Source organism: Danio rerio, chromosome 10 (genome assembly GCF_052040795.2).
Source record: "Danio rerio strain M-AB ecotype USA chromosome 10, GRCz13ab, whole genome shotgun sequence".
In the NCBI taxonomy this organism is placed as follows: domain Eukaryota; kingdom Metazoa; phylum Chordata; class Actinopteri; order Cypriniformes; family Danionidae; genus Danio; species Danio rerio.
In genome coordinates this window covers 46,542,501-46,555,596 of record NC_141030.1, presented here as the reverse complement: position 1 = coordinate 46,555,596, position 13,096 = coordinate 46,542,501, and the positions used below count along the sequence as shown (strand labels likewise).

At 37.2% G+C, this 13,096-nt stretch overlaps 1 protein-coding gene across 12 annotated transcripts in view; it reads right to left on the bottom strand.

The window, feature by feature from the left end:
• Positions 1 to 13,096, bottom strand: part of fgfr1b (fibroblast growth factor receptor 1b) — a 75,529-nt gene that overhangs the window by 17,784 nt on the left and 44,649 nt on the right. For 7 of the 12 annotated variants that reach the window (XR_015500507.1, XR_015500508.1, XR_015500510.1 and 4 more), the window contains exons 5-7: positions 10,539 to 10,662; positions 10,259 to 10,449; positions 7,140 to 7,284 (exon numbers count right to left, since the gene is read on the bottom strand). Coding sequence is in view for 5 of the 12 variants with exons in the window: in XM_087269663.1 (XP_087125789.1) it covers positions 7,140 to 7,284; positions 10,259 to 10,449; positions 10,539 to 10,662 (460 nt within the window). In the remaining 7 variants the exon portion in view is untranslated. Of the gene's footprint in view, positions 1 to 7,139; positions 7,779 to 10,258; positions 10,450 to 10,538; positions 10,663 to 13,096 lie in introns of all 12 variants that reach the window. The other 5 variants (XR_015500505.1, XR_015500506.1, XM_087269662.1 and 2 more) reach the window with 2 other exon arrangements.

Here is a 13,096-nt window from a genome sequence, read left to right as displayed (position 1 = left end):
GATGAAGTAAAGCTGAAGTAAATCGCTGTAATTAATTACACACATACTCTGTTTTAAAACACTTTAAACATGTGAAACTCACTCTTAATCACATTTGATGATGATTGCTGATCCTGGCGAACAGAACAGAGCTTTTATTCCCGGTTGCTTTGCATATGTCTGCCTGGTCTTGTTGACATATACACGTGACTACCGGAACATGTTAATGCGCGCAGCTGTCAATCAATTCGGTGGGCGGGGGGATCACACACCTACGTAATGGTGCGATCGATTTGAAAACAGCTCCAATTGGCCGACCCTTTTTTTTGTAGTTAAATTGAAAAAAAAGGACTGGGTGTGTTCATATCACCCCAGCATGACGGTCTATACACTATACCAACACACGGATCTGTCCAAACAGCTTGAAAAGTAGATTTTTTACCATAGGTGCCCTTTAAGAGGGCTGATAATACTGACCTGAAAATGCTTTAAAAAAAATTAAGAACTGCTTTAAATCTAGCCGCAATAAAACAAATAAGATGTTTTACAGAAGAAACAATATTGTAGGAAATACTGTGAAAAAGTAAACCATTACAATTGTATTTAAATTTAAATGCACTTTTCTGATTACTCTGAAAAGTAACAAGTAATTTAATTATTTGACTAAATACTAAAAGACCACATAAATCTCAATGCATAGACAACAGAATTTCAACTCTTATTTCTTTTTTCCAGGAGCTTTTAGTTTTGGAGGAATTTTACTATTCAGTTGTTTGGCTGTTTTAAGGTTGCCACGTCAAAAAACAAAAAACAAAAAAAAAAAAAAACGTAGAAAAAAATATTCACAGTTTAATCATAACTATAATAATAATCAGGGCTTGACATTACTTTTTTGATCACCAGCAACTGTGGCTAGTAGTTTTCCAATATTACTAGCCACTCGCCCTTTTCACTAGCCACAATTTTGATGTTGGGAAAACATATTTTATATGCATAAATATGACTTTGACATGCGAAAATTACTTGATTTATATTTTGTGGAATGTCCTCATGCCTCCTAATTCATTTTACTTTATGTGTATGTTGTGTATGAGCTTGCTGAGTGAGCATGAGCACATGGGTCAGGGTTTCATAGCGTTGTATTACAGTTAGTTTTTATTTCACATGACTTTTCAGAGCTCAAAGGATTTACCAAATTTGTCTCTATAACCACACTAAAATTAATTATTTCTTAGCCACAAATTTGAAATAATGTGTCAATAAACCGCTGTAAAACAATGACTTGCCTAATGTTTATATTGGCTGTATATTTTGTACAGAAACAAAAATAATTTCTTCTCAGACTAAAACATTTTGTTTCGAGGATGCTTGAAAAAATAGTGATGACAGCCACAGCAAACAACACTAACAAGTGTAATACTAATAATAAACACTAATAATAAATCAGAATCCAATGGCAGAGCGTCCACCAACATCAAGAACACCTCAGTCACTGTGTCCACAGCATTAAACAGCGCTTTGGACTGACACACACTGGTATATGCTGGTGACAGGCACACACACACACACACACACACACACCGAGCTCTGTTTTATTTCGACCAGTGCATTTGACACTATTGGCACTGAGAAGAGAGCACAAGCTCCCTTTGTGGCCATATAATGGCTCCTTTGTGGCCTAGTATTTCGCCCCACATTCTCCACCGCCGTGCAGTCGTCCCATCCACAAGTATGAAATACAACCATCCTGGCCAAACTATCCTGGGAGGCCAAAATATCTCATGACTACACCTGATGGGCTGTTATTAAACCAGAGCTTGGTGCATATTGGTGTTGGGTGCTTCCGCAATAGTATGCAGAGGTTGAAATAAAACCCAGAAGAGAAGAAACCCAATTTTATGAAGCTAAATCATTAATAATTAGGATGATTAGACATTAGATGGTGTCAAGTGAAGGGTGTAAGTGAGAAATGTTTTAATGACACAATAATAATGCATCACCAAATCACAGTACACTCAGATTATTATCAAATGCACTTGTTGATTACCGTTTGCCATTTGCTAAAATCAATATTGCAATCAAGTTGGTCTAGAATTTGTAATTAAACACATCTGCGTGGAGCCCTGCACATGACAGGCAAGAAAAAAGGGCACAATGTGTTCAATGTGTGTGTCTCTTGATTTATTTGTGTGCCTATATTGATCATTCCTTACCTTAATTTACAAGAGCATACACACAGTTTGTTAATTCGTTCCCTCGATTTACTAGAGAACACATGCAATTTTTTTTCACTGGCTTCCTTTTTTGTACATTTTGCGCGCAATTTTTTTTTAGTTTGTTTCCTTGATTTACTAGAACACGCACATTTTTTTAAATCATTGCCTCATTTTATGTACATCTTGTGCATAATTTAATAATCTGTGTTAATTGGAGCATGCGCAATCTAGTAAATTGCAAGAAACAATAAATAAATCACGACCGCACTCTTAAGTAAATCAAGTAAACAAACTTACTTAAATGTGGGAATTAATTAAAAATTAATCACAAGTTCTAGTAAACCGAGGGAACAAATTAATAACTAGTGCATTCACTCTAGGAATTCAAGGGTAGTTAAGAAAAGTGCACAGGTTCTAGTAAATTGAACGAACAAATTAATGAATCTCACAGACAGTCTAAAAAATTGAAAGAATTCATTTATAATACTTTTTAGTTAAATGTAGAATGAATTGATAAATTTTATGCACGCGCTAGTAAAATGAGCAAATAAATACATAAATTGTGTGCACGCTCTAGTAAAATTAACGAATAAATTAATACAATTTTATTAATAAAAGCTCCAGAAAAACGAACAAATAAATTAATAAATTGCGTGCACGCTTTAGTAAAAATGAGTGAATAAATTAATAATTTGCGTGCACACTTTTGTAAAAATGAGTGAATAAATTAATAATTTGCGTGCACGCTCTAGTAAATAAATTTCATGCATTCTCTAGTAAAATGAGCGAATAAATTAATATATTAATAAATTTCATGCATGCTCTAGTAAAATGAGCGAATAAATTAATAAATTTCATGCGTGCTCTAGTAAAACGAGAGAATAAATTAATAAATTCATAGGTTTCATGCATGCTCTAGTAAAATGAGCGAATAAATTAATAAATTAATAAATTTCATGCATGCTCAAGAAAAATGAGCAAATAAATAAGCTGCCTGCACGCTTTAGTAAAATGAGCAAATAAATTAATAAATTGATCAATTACATGCATGCTCTAGTAAAATGAGCAAATAAATAAATTTTGTGCACGCTTTAGTAAAATGAGCGAATAAATTAATATATTAATAATTTTTTATGCATGCCCTAGTAAAAAGAGCGAATAAATTCATAAATTTCAGGCATGTTCTAGTAAAAGGAGCGAATAAATTAATAAATTAATAACTTTCATGCATGCTCTAGTAAAACGAGCGAATAAATTAATAAATTAATAGTTTCATGCATGCGATAGAAAATAAGCGAAATTTTTTTTTATAAATTAATACATTTCATGCATGCACTAGTAAAATGAGCGAATAAATAAGTTGCGTGCACGCTTCAGTAAAATGAGCAAATAAATGAATAAACTGATAAATTGCATGCATGTTCCAGTAAAATGAGCGAATAAATTAATAAATTGATCAATTTCATGCATGCTCTAGTAAAATGAGCAAATAAATAAATTGCGTGCACGCTTTAGTAAAATGAGCGAATAAATTAATAAATTAATACATTTCATGCATGCTCAAGTAAAATGAGCGAATAAATGAATAAACTGTATACACACTTAAGCAAAATGAGCGAATAAATTTAAATGCATGCATTAAATTAATGGGTTTTCAAAATCATTAGAAGCCAAAATCGAAATCGAAACCAGATTTTCAATTAATTGCACGGCCCTGTGTACAACTCTATTAAATCATGTGAACCATTTAATAAATGTCTTCAACATTTGTTTTTGCATGTCATGTGCAGAGCTCCATACAGCTGAACTGTATCTGAGCTAGACAATACGGACTAGAAACTTCCAGACAAGTGTGCTGAAGCTAAAATTTCCTTTGCATAATCATATATTCATAATCCAATAATTCACATAGTTTTGGATTAGAGCTTTTTATTTATCACAGTTTAAGACTGAACATAATCTGAGTAACAGTGTTATGGTGCGCACTGACCCCTCATTAAAACAACAAAGATATCAAGACATGGAATGAAAATGAAGGATATAGAAGAAGATAGGCAGAGGAGCTGAAACAGTGCCATAACTGGTGTCATATGCCAGGCAAGTGAAACCGCCGAGGGCCCTTAGAAAGATGAGACTTCTATAGGGGAAGATCCAAATGTTTAGTCTGCTTGCCATGCATGGGTGGTTTTGCACCTGTGGATGGCCACACAGCTTCCTATAAAACACCTCGCCCATTGTTCACAGCGCAAAACATACACCGTCTTGAGTAAATGCTCTTTGACTTAGCCGGGGTTCACCTGGAGCTGGCGGATGACACTAATAAACGAGCACTGTTGGATGAGAAAGGGAAGATCTAGAGCGGCGTTTCTCAATTCAACACTGCACATTTCGTATGTTTCTCTTTTTACTTCAGACGTTTGTTCTAATTGGTCAATAAGTGCACTGCAAAGTGGACTCCACAGGATATTACGCCATGATTTGAAGGGCGCGTATAGGTTTTCTTCAAATGGAAATAATCTGCATGTGCGTAACTCTCGACTATGCAGACTGAGAGAAGCCGAAAGTAAAACTTTGCATAAATATATAGTGCAGTACCTTAAATGTCCAGTAGGTGAGAAAAAACCACAAGTGCGACTGTACAAAAATTATAGTGATTCAAAAATATTCTGTATATTTTGGTGTTGAACAATTTCGGACGTAGCATGAATTCAGATATATTACTCGGCTCGCATACTGCTTTTAATATATTATATAGTATGAAAGTAAGCGATTTCAGACACAGCATGAATTCGGACCTGCGACTCGGCTCACATACTATTTTTAGTCAATGTTATAGTATGGTAGTAAGCGATTTCGAATACAGAATGAATTCAGACATGCTACTCGGCTCGCATACTATTTTTAGCCTACTATATACTATGGAAGTAAGCAACTTCGATGTACCAAATAATTCAGACATACTACTTAGCTCACATACTGTTATAAGCAACTATATAGTATGGAAGTAAGCGATTTCAGACGCAGCATGAGTTCAAATATACTACTTGGCTTGAATACTGTTTTTAGCGTACTTTTTAGTATGAAAGGAAGCAATTTCAGACACAACATGAGTCCGGGCATGCTACTCGGCTCACATACTATTGTTTTGCCTACTTTATAGTATGAAAGTAAATGATTTCAGGCCCACCATGAATTCTGACATATTACTTGGCTCAAATACTGTTTTTAGCCTACTATATAGTATGGAAGTATGCGATTTCAGACGCAGCATGAATTCAAATATACTACTTGGCTTGAATACTGTTTTTAGCGTACTTTTTGGTATGAAAGTAAGCAATTTCAGACACAACATGAGTCCGGGCATGCTACTCGGCTCACATACTATTGTTTTGCCTACTTTATAGTATGAAAGTAAATGATTTCAGGCCCAGCATGAATTCGGACATATTACTTGGCTCAAATACTGTTTTTAGCTTACTATATAGTATGGAAGTATGCGATTTCAAACGCAGCATAAATTCGAACATACTACTCAGCTTGCATCCTTTTTTTTGCCTACTATATAGTATGAAAGTAAGTCATTTCATACGCAGCATGAATTCGGATTTACTACTGGGATCACATACTGTTTTTAGCGAACTATGTAGTATGAAAGTAAGCAATTTTAGACGCATCATAAATTCGGACGTGCTACTCGGCTTGCATAATGTTTTTAGCCTACTATATAGTATGCAGACGCAGCATGAATTCAAATATACTATTGTGCTCGCATACTGTTTTTAACGTACTTTGTAGTATGGAAGCGATTTCAGACAAAGCATAAATTTAGACATGCTACTCGGGTCTTGTACTGTTTTTAGCCTACTATACAGTATTGAAGTGTGCAATTTTGTATGCAGCAAGAATTCTGAAAAATTACTCAGCTTGCATACTGTTTTTAGCATATTATATAGTATGTAAGTTTGCGATTTCGAAAGCAACATGAATTTGGCCATTCTACTCAGCTCCCATACTGTTTTTAAGATACTATGTAGTATGGAAGTATGCAATTTTAGATGCAACATGAATTCGGACTTATTACTCGGCTCATATCATGTTTTTAGCATCCTATATAGTATAAAAGCAAGTGATTTTGGACGCAGCATGAATTTGGACATGTTACCTGCCTCTGTTTACATACTGTTTTTAGCATACTACATAGTATAGAATTAAGCGATTTCGTACGCAGAATGAATTAGGATATATTACTTGGCTCACATACGTTTTTTATTGTATTACATAGTATGGAAGTAAGCGATCTCAAATGCAGCATGAATTCAAATTTACTACTCGGCTCACATACTGTTTTTAGCATACTATATGGTATGGATGTATGCAATTTCGGATGCAGCATGAAATTTAGCATACTATTTTTAATGTAAATAGTAGAAGGAAAGAGAAGGTGAGTAAGCAATTTCAGACGCACCATGAATTTGGATATATTATTGGATTTGCTTACTATTTCTAGCCTACTATATAGTATGGAAGCAAGTGATTTCGAACACAGCATGAATTTGGACATACTACTCAACATTACATACTATTTTTAGTCAACTAAATAATTTTAATAATTTTAAGCCTACTATATAGTATGGAAGTAAGAAATTCCGGACGCAGCATGAATTTGGATTTATTACTGGATTCGCATACCATTTTAGCCTACTATATAGTATGGAAGTATGCAATTTCGGACACAGCATGAACTGAGCTCATATACTGTTTTGCATAGGATTGAGAAACACTGTTCTAGAAAGTAGCATAAATTCGGACATACTACTTCAGGCATACCACTCAACTCGCACACTATATTTAGCATACTATATGGTATGGAAGTATGTGACTTCAGACGCAGCATGGGATTGAGAAACGCTGTTCTAGAGTGGACAAAAAAGAGTCGCCGGATACCTTTAACAACGGTCAGCCATGCTGAATGATGGGAGATCCCGATAGAATTGCCTGCCAAGCAAGTATACTCCCCAGCATCCTCAAAGGACACGTTCCTCAACTGGAGCACTTCCATCTCCTTGTCTGTGGTATTAAGGCCAGCAGTCTGGAAGAGAACGAGAAAAGCAGACCCGAGGCCCAGGAGGTGAGGGGAAGGGAGGAAAAAGCTTGGAGAGATTTGGGGAGTCATTGCATCTGGCGCTCCCAAAGCTCGGAAATCTTTCCATCACCTGTAGAGGACCAAAACAAATCTCTTCCCAGCACCATCACCCTCAATCTAGCTTCAGCAAGCCACATGGAGACTCTCTCCAGCAAGACCCAACCTATTAGTTTGGGCCAACTGGGAGTTTCCATGGCATTACGAGACAGGAAAACCCAAAAGATTGAGAGAAACCCCAAAGGCAAAAACATCTAGAGATCATTTTTAGACTAGCCTGTGGTCAAGTTACCTTGTAGGTCATGTCTAAGGACAGTTAACCAGGCTGACTGATTGGCTTCTCCTATATAATTGGACACTTTGCATACATATTCACCGCCCTCTTCTTCTGTGATATTGTAGAGCGTCAGCACCTGGGTGTCCGAGCTATTGACGCCCGAGTGCTGGAGACAACAAGAGACCAAATTGCATGACACCTAATCCCAATCCACAACATCCTAGGGGTGTACTCACAGTAGGTCAATGGTTCCCAATTCCGGTACTTGGGCCATTGTTTGTGTCAGGTGTTTGGGACAGGTGTGTTAAGTTTGCTTGGTTTGGAACTTGTGGAGCTGTGCATCAATGGATTTGCTTTTCAGTGTTTGGACTTTCAGCAGTGAACTTTAAACTACACTAAACTGAACTTCAACTCCGAAAACTGGACTGACATGTTTTTTTTAGTAGAACTTCTATGTTAAGCTGTTTTGACACAATCTACATTATGAAAATGCGACAGAAATAAAGATGAATTGAAAAAAATTAAGTAAGGACGACATACAATATGTGCAGAGTAGGGGAGCCTGAGGACCATAATTGAGAACCATTGGACTAGGGCAGGGTCTACCTTCCTGTTAAGTTCAGCTCCAACCCTGATCAAACACACCTGAACCAACTAATCAGGACCTGAAGAGCACTGGATAATTAGAGCCAGGTGTGTTTGATATGGGTTGCAACTGAAATCTTTAGGACGGTGGATCTTCACGAGCAGAGTTGGCCACCCCTTCACTAGGCTATCTGATAGGCAAGGAAAACTATCGCAATCTCAATCTTGCAAAGTGAAAGTGGTCAGTGTGGGAGAAGCTTGCGAGAGATTCCAGGAGAGGTGGGATATCTGAAACACAGAGTCACCTTCCATATAAATCAGCATGTCGATATATAGTCCCATACCTACTATCTGAAGCTTGAGATTGGGAGAAACCCTAAAGGCAAAAACGTCTAGAGTTCTTTTTAGACTAGCCTGCGGTCAAAGTTACTTTGTAGGTCATGTCTAAAGACAGTTAACCAGGCTGACTAATTGGATTCCCCTATATAATTGAATACGATCACAATCTAGCAAAGTGAAAGTGGTCAGTGTGGGAGAAACTTGCGAGAGATTCCAGGAGAGGGGAATGTCTGAAACACAGGAGTTACCATATAAATCCGCATGTCGATATATTGTCCCACCCCTACTATCTGAAGCGCGTCTAAAGGCTGATTTATACTTCTGCGTCAAGCGCACGCGTATGCTATGGTGCTGACGCATAGACCTACGCCGTGGCCGTCGCTGACGTGCACCTCTCAAAAAATGTAATTACACGTCACAACGACGCGTAGCGCAAGCTCTGTGATTGGTCAGCTTGGTAGCGCTGACGAGTCTGGGCGGTACCGAGAGGAGCCCAATGGAGTGATTGTTTACAAGTGTGGAGTCCCGCAAAGGAGCTCTGGATTGAAAGTTTTGTTTTGCGTTTACCTTATAGGTAAAGTTGTTGCACGTCCGCCGGTTCCTGTCTCAAAATGAGCGAGTTTGAGCTACTTGTACATCCCGGAAGCGTTCAGAAAGAACAAAACACAGGCGAAGAAACTCGACACAGAGGAACATAAACACCTCACTGCCAACTAGCATTTTGGAAGTGTTAATGCAGACCAACAGAGACAGAGTGCAGAAGTATAAATGCACAGCTACGCGCATTGCATGCGCCGTTGGTTACGCCGGTCACTTTACGCAAGAAGTATAAACCAGGCTTGAGTGTGTTTGACCCCCCTATCCCAATGTGTTTGACTTGTTTGAGTGCTAGGTTCTGTGCCGAAGTGCGGTTTGGTTGGCTGGCCTTGGACCGATTGGATAAAGTGGGCGAGAGCACGGTTTGTTTTGTAAACGATGCACATGTATCCTTAGTTCAAAGAATGCCCAAGCATAAAGCTGAAGACGCAATGTCAATTTTAAGGGACTGTTCAATATGCACTTATAACTCACTCTTACTTGTTAAAGAAGGGGAACTGTTGAAGTTTATCAAAGATGCAAATTTCTCACTGCACTTCAGCTGCCAACTTTAGCAAACCTCCTAATTAAGGTCACTGCGTCGCCACGCTATCCGACGTTTCCTCCAGAGTTTCATGTAATTTCGGGTGATTCATTTATCGAGTTTAAATGCAGTGTCGGAAGTTTCACTTTAAGTCAGGAACATTTCATTTATGCCCCCATGGTGAACTCTAAGGTACTGCATGCGAGTATGAAGTAAGGACTGGTGGAAGAGTGTTGTTTTAATAGAATTTGATACCGCACACTGAATAGAAAGAAAAAAACCTCTCCATTTCACGACGCAGGTATCTATGGTCCTGACTTGATAGGCGCAGAGAATAGTGCACTTAAATAGTGTAACAGAAGCAATCTACACTGTACTAGGAAAGATCACTTCTCTGTGTTTTCTTCTAAACAGTTGCATTGATGACATTCATCAAGTGGGATTGGAAAGTAAAAATGCAACATGAGCGCAGTTTGTCGAGAGGAGGATGTATAATTATGACCAGTTGCAGTTAAAGGTAACCACCCCAACTGTGAGTACACCCATAAACATTTATCACCAGAATTCAACAATCTGACTGCATGTCAAGGTGAAACGTTTACCTTTAGTACGCGCACGTAAGGAAGTCCGTCAGGTCCTAGTTGGCTTCCGTTCACCCTGATGTGTTTGAGCCATTGGATGTGGGGTTGAGGATCGCTGAACACTTTGCACACAAACTCTACATCACTGCCGACCACAGCGGTTCGGTTAGCAGGGAGTCCAGCGTACAGGATGGGTCTGTGAGGTGATCGCTCTGCAAGATGCACAATGGAGGAAATGGTTGGATCTAATTGTGATATTATTAGCTAAAATGCCATTGGTTAAAACGGATATGTGACTGACCCACTACGTCCAGCTGATAGGTGTGGTTGATGCTCCCGTATTCGTTCTCCACAAGGCACGTGTAGTTGCCCTTGTCTGAAGGCACCACCGACTCCATGATTATGGTCCACATGTGTTCCCGCAGCTGAGAATGGACATTTTAAAATGCATATTCACAATGTTTATGTGCATCATTAAATTTGCATATCACTTAGGCCCTATTGCCACCTAGTATCAACATACTTTTTTAGTGATCCAATCACAATTTGCCCAAAATTTAGACTTGGTCGAAATTTGTCAAGCTCCCCATGCAATCCACATATCTGCATGAACCAAAAGTTGCTGAGACTTTTATTTCATTACGCTGATGTGCTGAATATTGAGTAGGAGGCGGAGCCTTCTTTTCGCGCATCTTTCCCTCATAGCAAACTAACAGTAAGAGGGGCGTGGTTAAGAATAGTGTGGCTGAAGCTGACTAAAGTGATAATTTATTCAAAAATCACATTGTTCCAAACCCACACATCTATTGTATATAAATGAACGTGTTATGAAAATCATATATAGCAGTTTATCAGTGATCCCGATTGACGTTAGAAACAAATAAATACTAATAAATTGTTTGCAATCTTCTTTCATGTTCATAAATTTCTAGAGAAAAAAATAGAGGCTGTAGATGTCAGTTCATTTTTGGGTGATGTACTATCACCCAAATATTATATTGGGTATTATAATAGTATAGTGTTTTTGCTATAAATCCTACAATAGTAATATGTATTATACTCTCCTAACAACACTTTGTTAATGAATGTTCCAGCATACTGTTGTATTAACTAGAGTGAACTGATAAACTCTAATAAATACTGTAGTATACTTTAGGTTTTTACTACAGTAAACTGTGGAGTATTGTAGTATAATATACCCTACAGCTGTAGACAATTACAGTATTGGCTCATTTGTGTATATTACTATAGTTGCTGTGTTACCATAACAACTGTGGATCGCCACAACAGACTCATTTGTTTATATTACTGTAGTTGTTGTGTTACTATAGCAACTATAGAATCACCACAACGGATCATCTTGTTTATATTACTTTAGTTGCTGTGTTACCATAGCAACTATAGAATCACCACAACGGATTAACTTGTTTATATTACTTTAGTTGTTGTGTTACCATAGCAACTATAGAATCCCCACAACGCATTAACTTGTATATATTACTCAGAGATGTATAAAGTACCAGAGACCCATACTTAAGTAAAAGTACAAGTGCTTTATCAAAAAGTGACTTGAGTAGAAGTAGAAGTGCTTTTTAAGCACCATACTTAAGTGGAAGTACAAAAGTATTCAAAATTTTTTGTACTTAAGTATTGCAAGTAGTTTATTTCAAAATTTACTACTCAAGTACTGAAAGTAAAAGTACAAGTATTGTGTACTGTAGTTTTTAAAGAAAGCAGTCAAAATACACTAATTGTTTTGTTTATTTTAAATATCTTTTTTGGGGTACTTAAGCAGAATATAAAGAAACATGGCTTATGATACTGTTTTTCTCTGTAAATAGTTTCTATAGTACAAGAGCTCACATCGTCAGGCCCTTTTACCAGAAAATGCCTTCACTGATGAGATAATTCAGCATGTTCACTCACATACATACTCTCTCTCTCTCTCTCTCTCTCTCTCTCTCTCTCTCTCTCTCTCTCACACACACACACACACACACACACACACACACACACACACACACACACACACTGCCCTGCACACACCTAAATGTACACTCTCACACACACAGTTCTCTCTTTATCTCTCTCTCACACACACATTTTTGTGAATTGTGGGGACATTACATAGGTTGCAATTGTTTTTACACTCTCTCTTACACACACACACACACACACACACACACACACACACACACACACACACACAGGTACAATCACACTGTTGTTTTCTCTTACACATTAATCACTCACACTTTGGGAGTTTTGAAGTTTGATTGGTTAATACCACAATGAACAGGAGTTCTGTCTTCTGGAAGCACTCGTGAAACTAAACTAAACAAGCAAACTAAATCCTGCTTCTCTAATTCACTTTATTTTGATTTTATTGTAAAAAAAAAAAAACAGGAAAATGTGTATATTATTGTGTTAAATGAAAATCTGAAATATTTTATGGCTTATGGCTATGATTTAGTAATAATTGTTATTTATTTTTATCATGTTTTTAATGAAATTGGTCTTACAGTTCATATTTTCTGTAGTATATTTATTAATTCTGGTACTTTTACCATAAACCGACATCTCAACCATTTGGTAGAGGCTGATATTTTAGAAATAATGTGATGTGTTGAATAAAAATGCACTGATCTTGTTAACTAGCGACATTAGGAGTTAAGAAATGCAATCAAAAACATTCTATTGCTTTTGTCTTGGTGTGACAGTTAAAGGGTTTTTTATAATAAAAATTTTGTCCTTTAATACAGCAGTCAGATATACGAACTGTGCCCTTAATTTGACCTGCTCAAAGAAAACACTCTTTCTGGATGTATCAAACAAAACTCATGCACAGAAGACAGCACG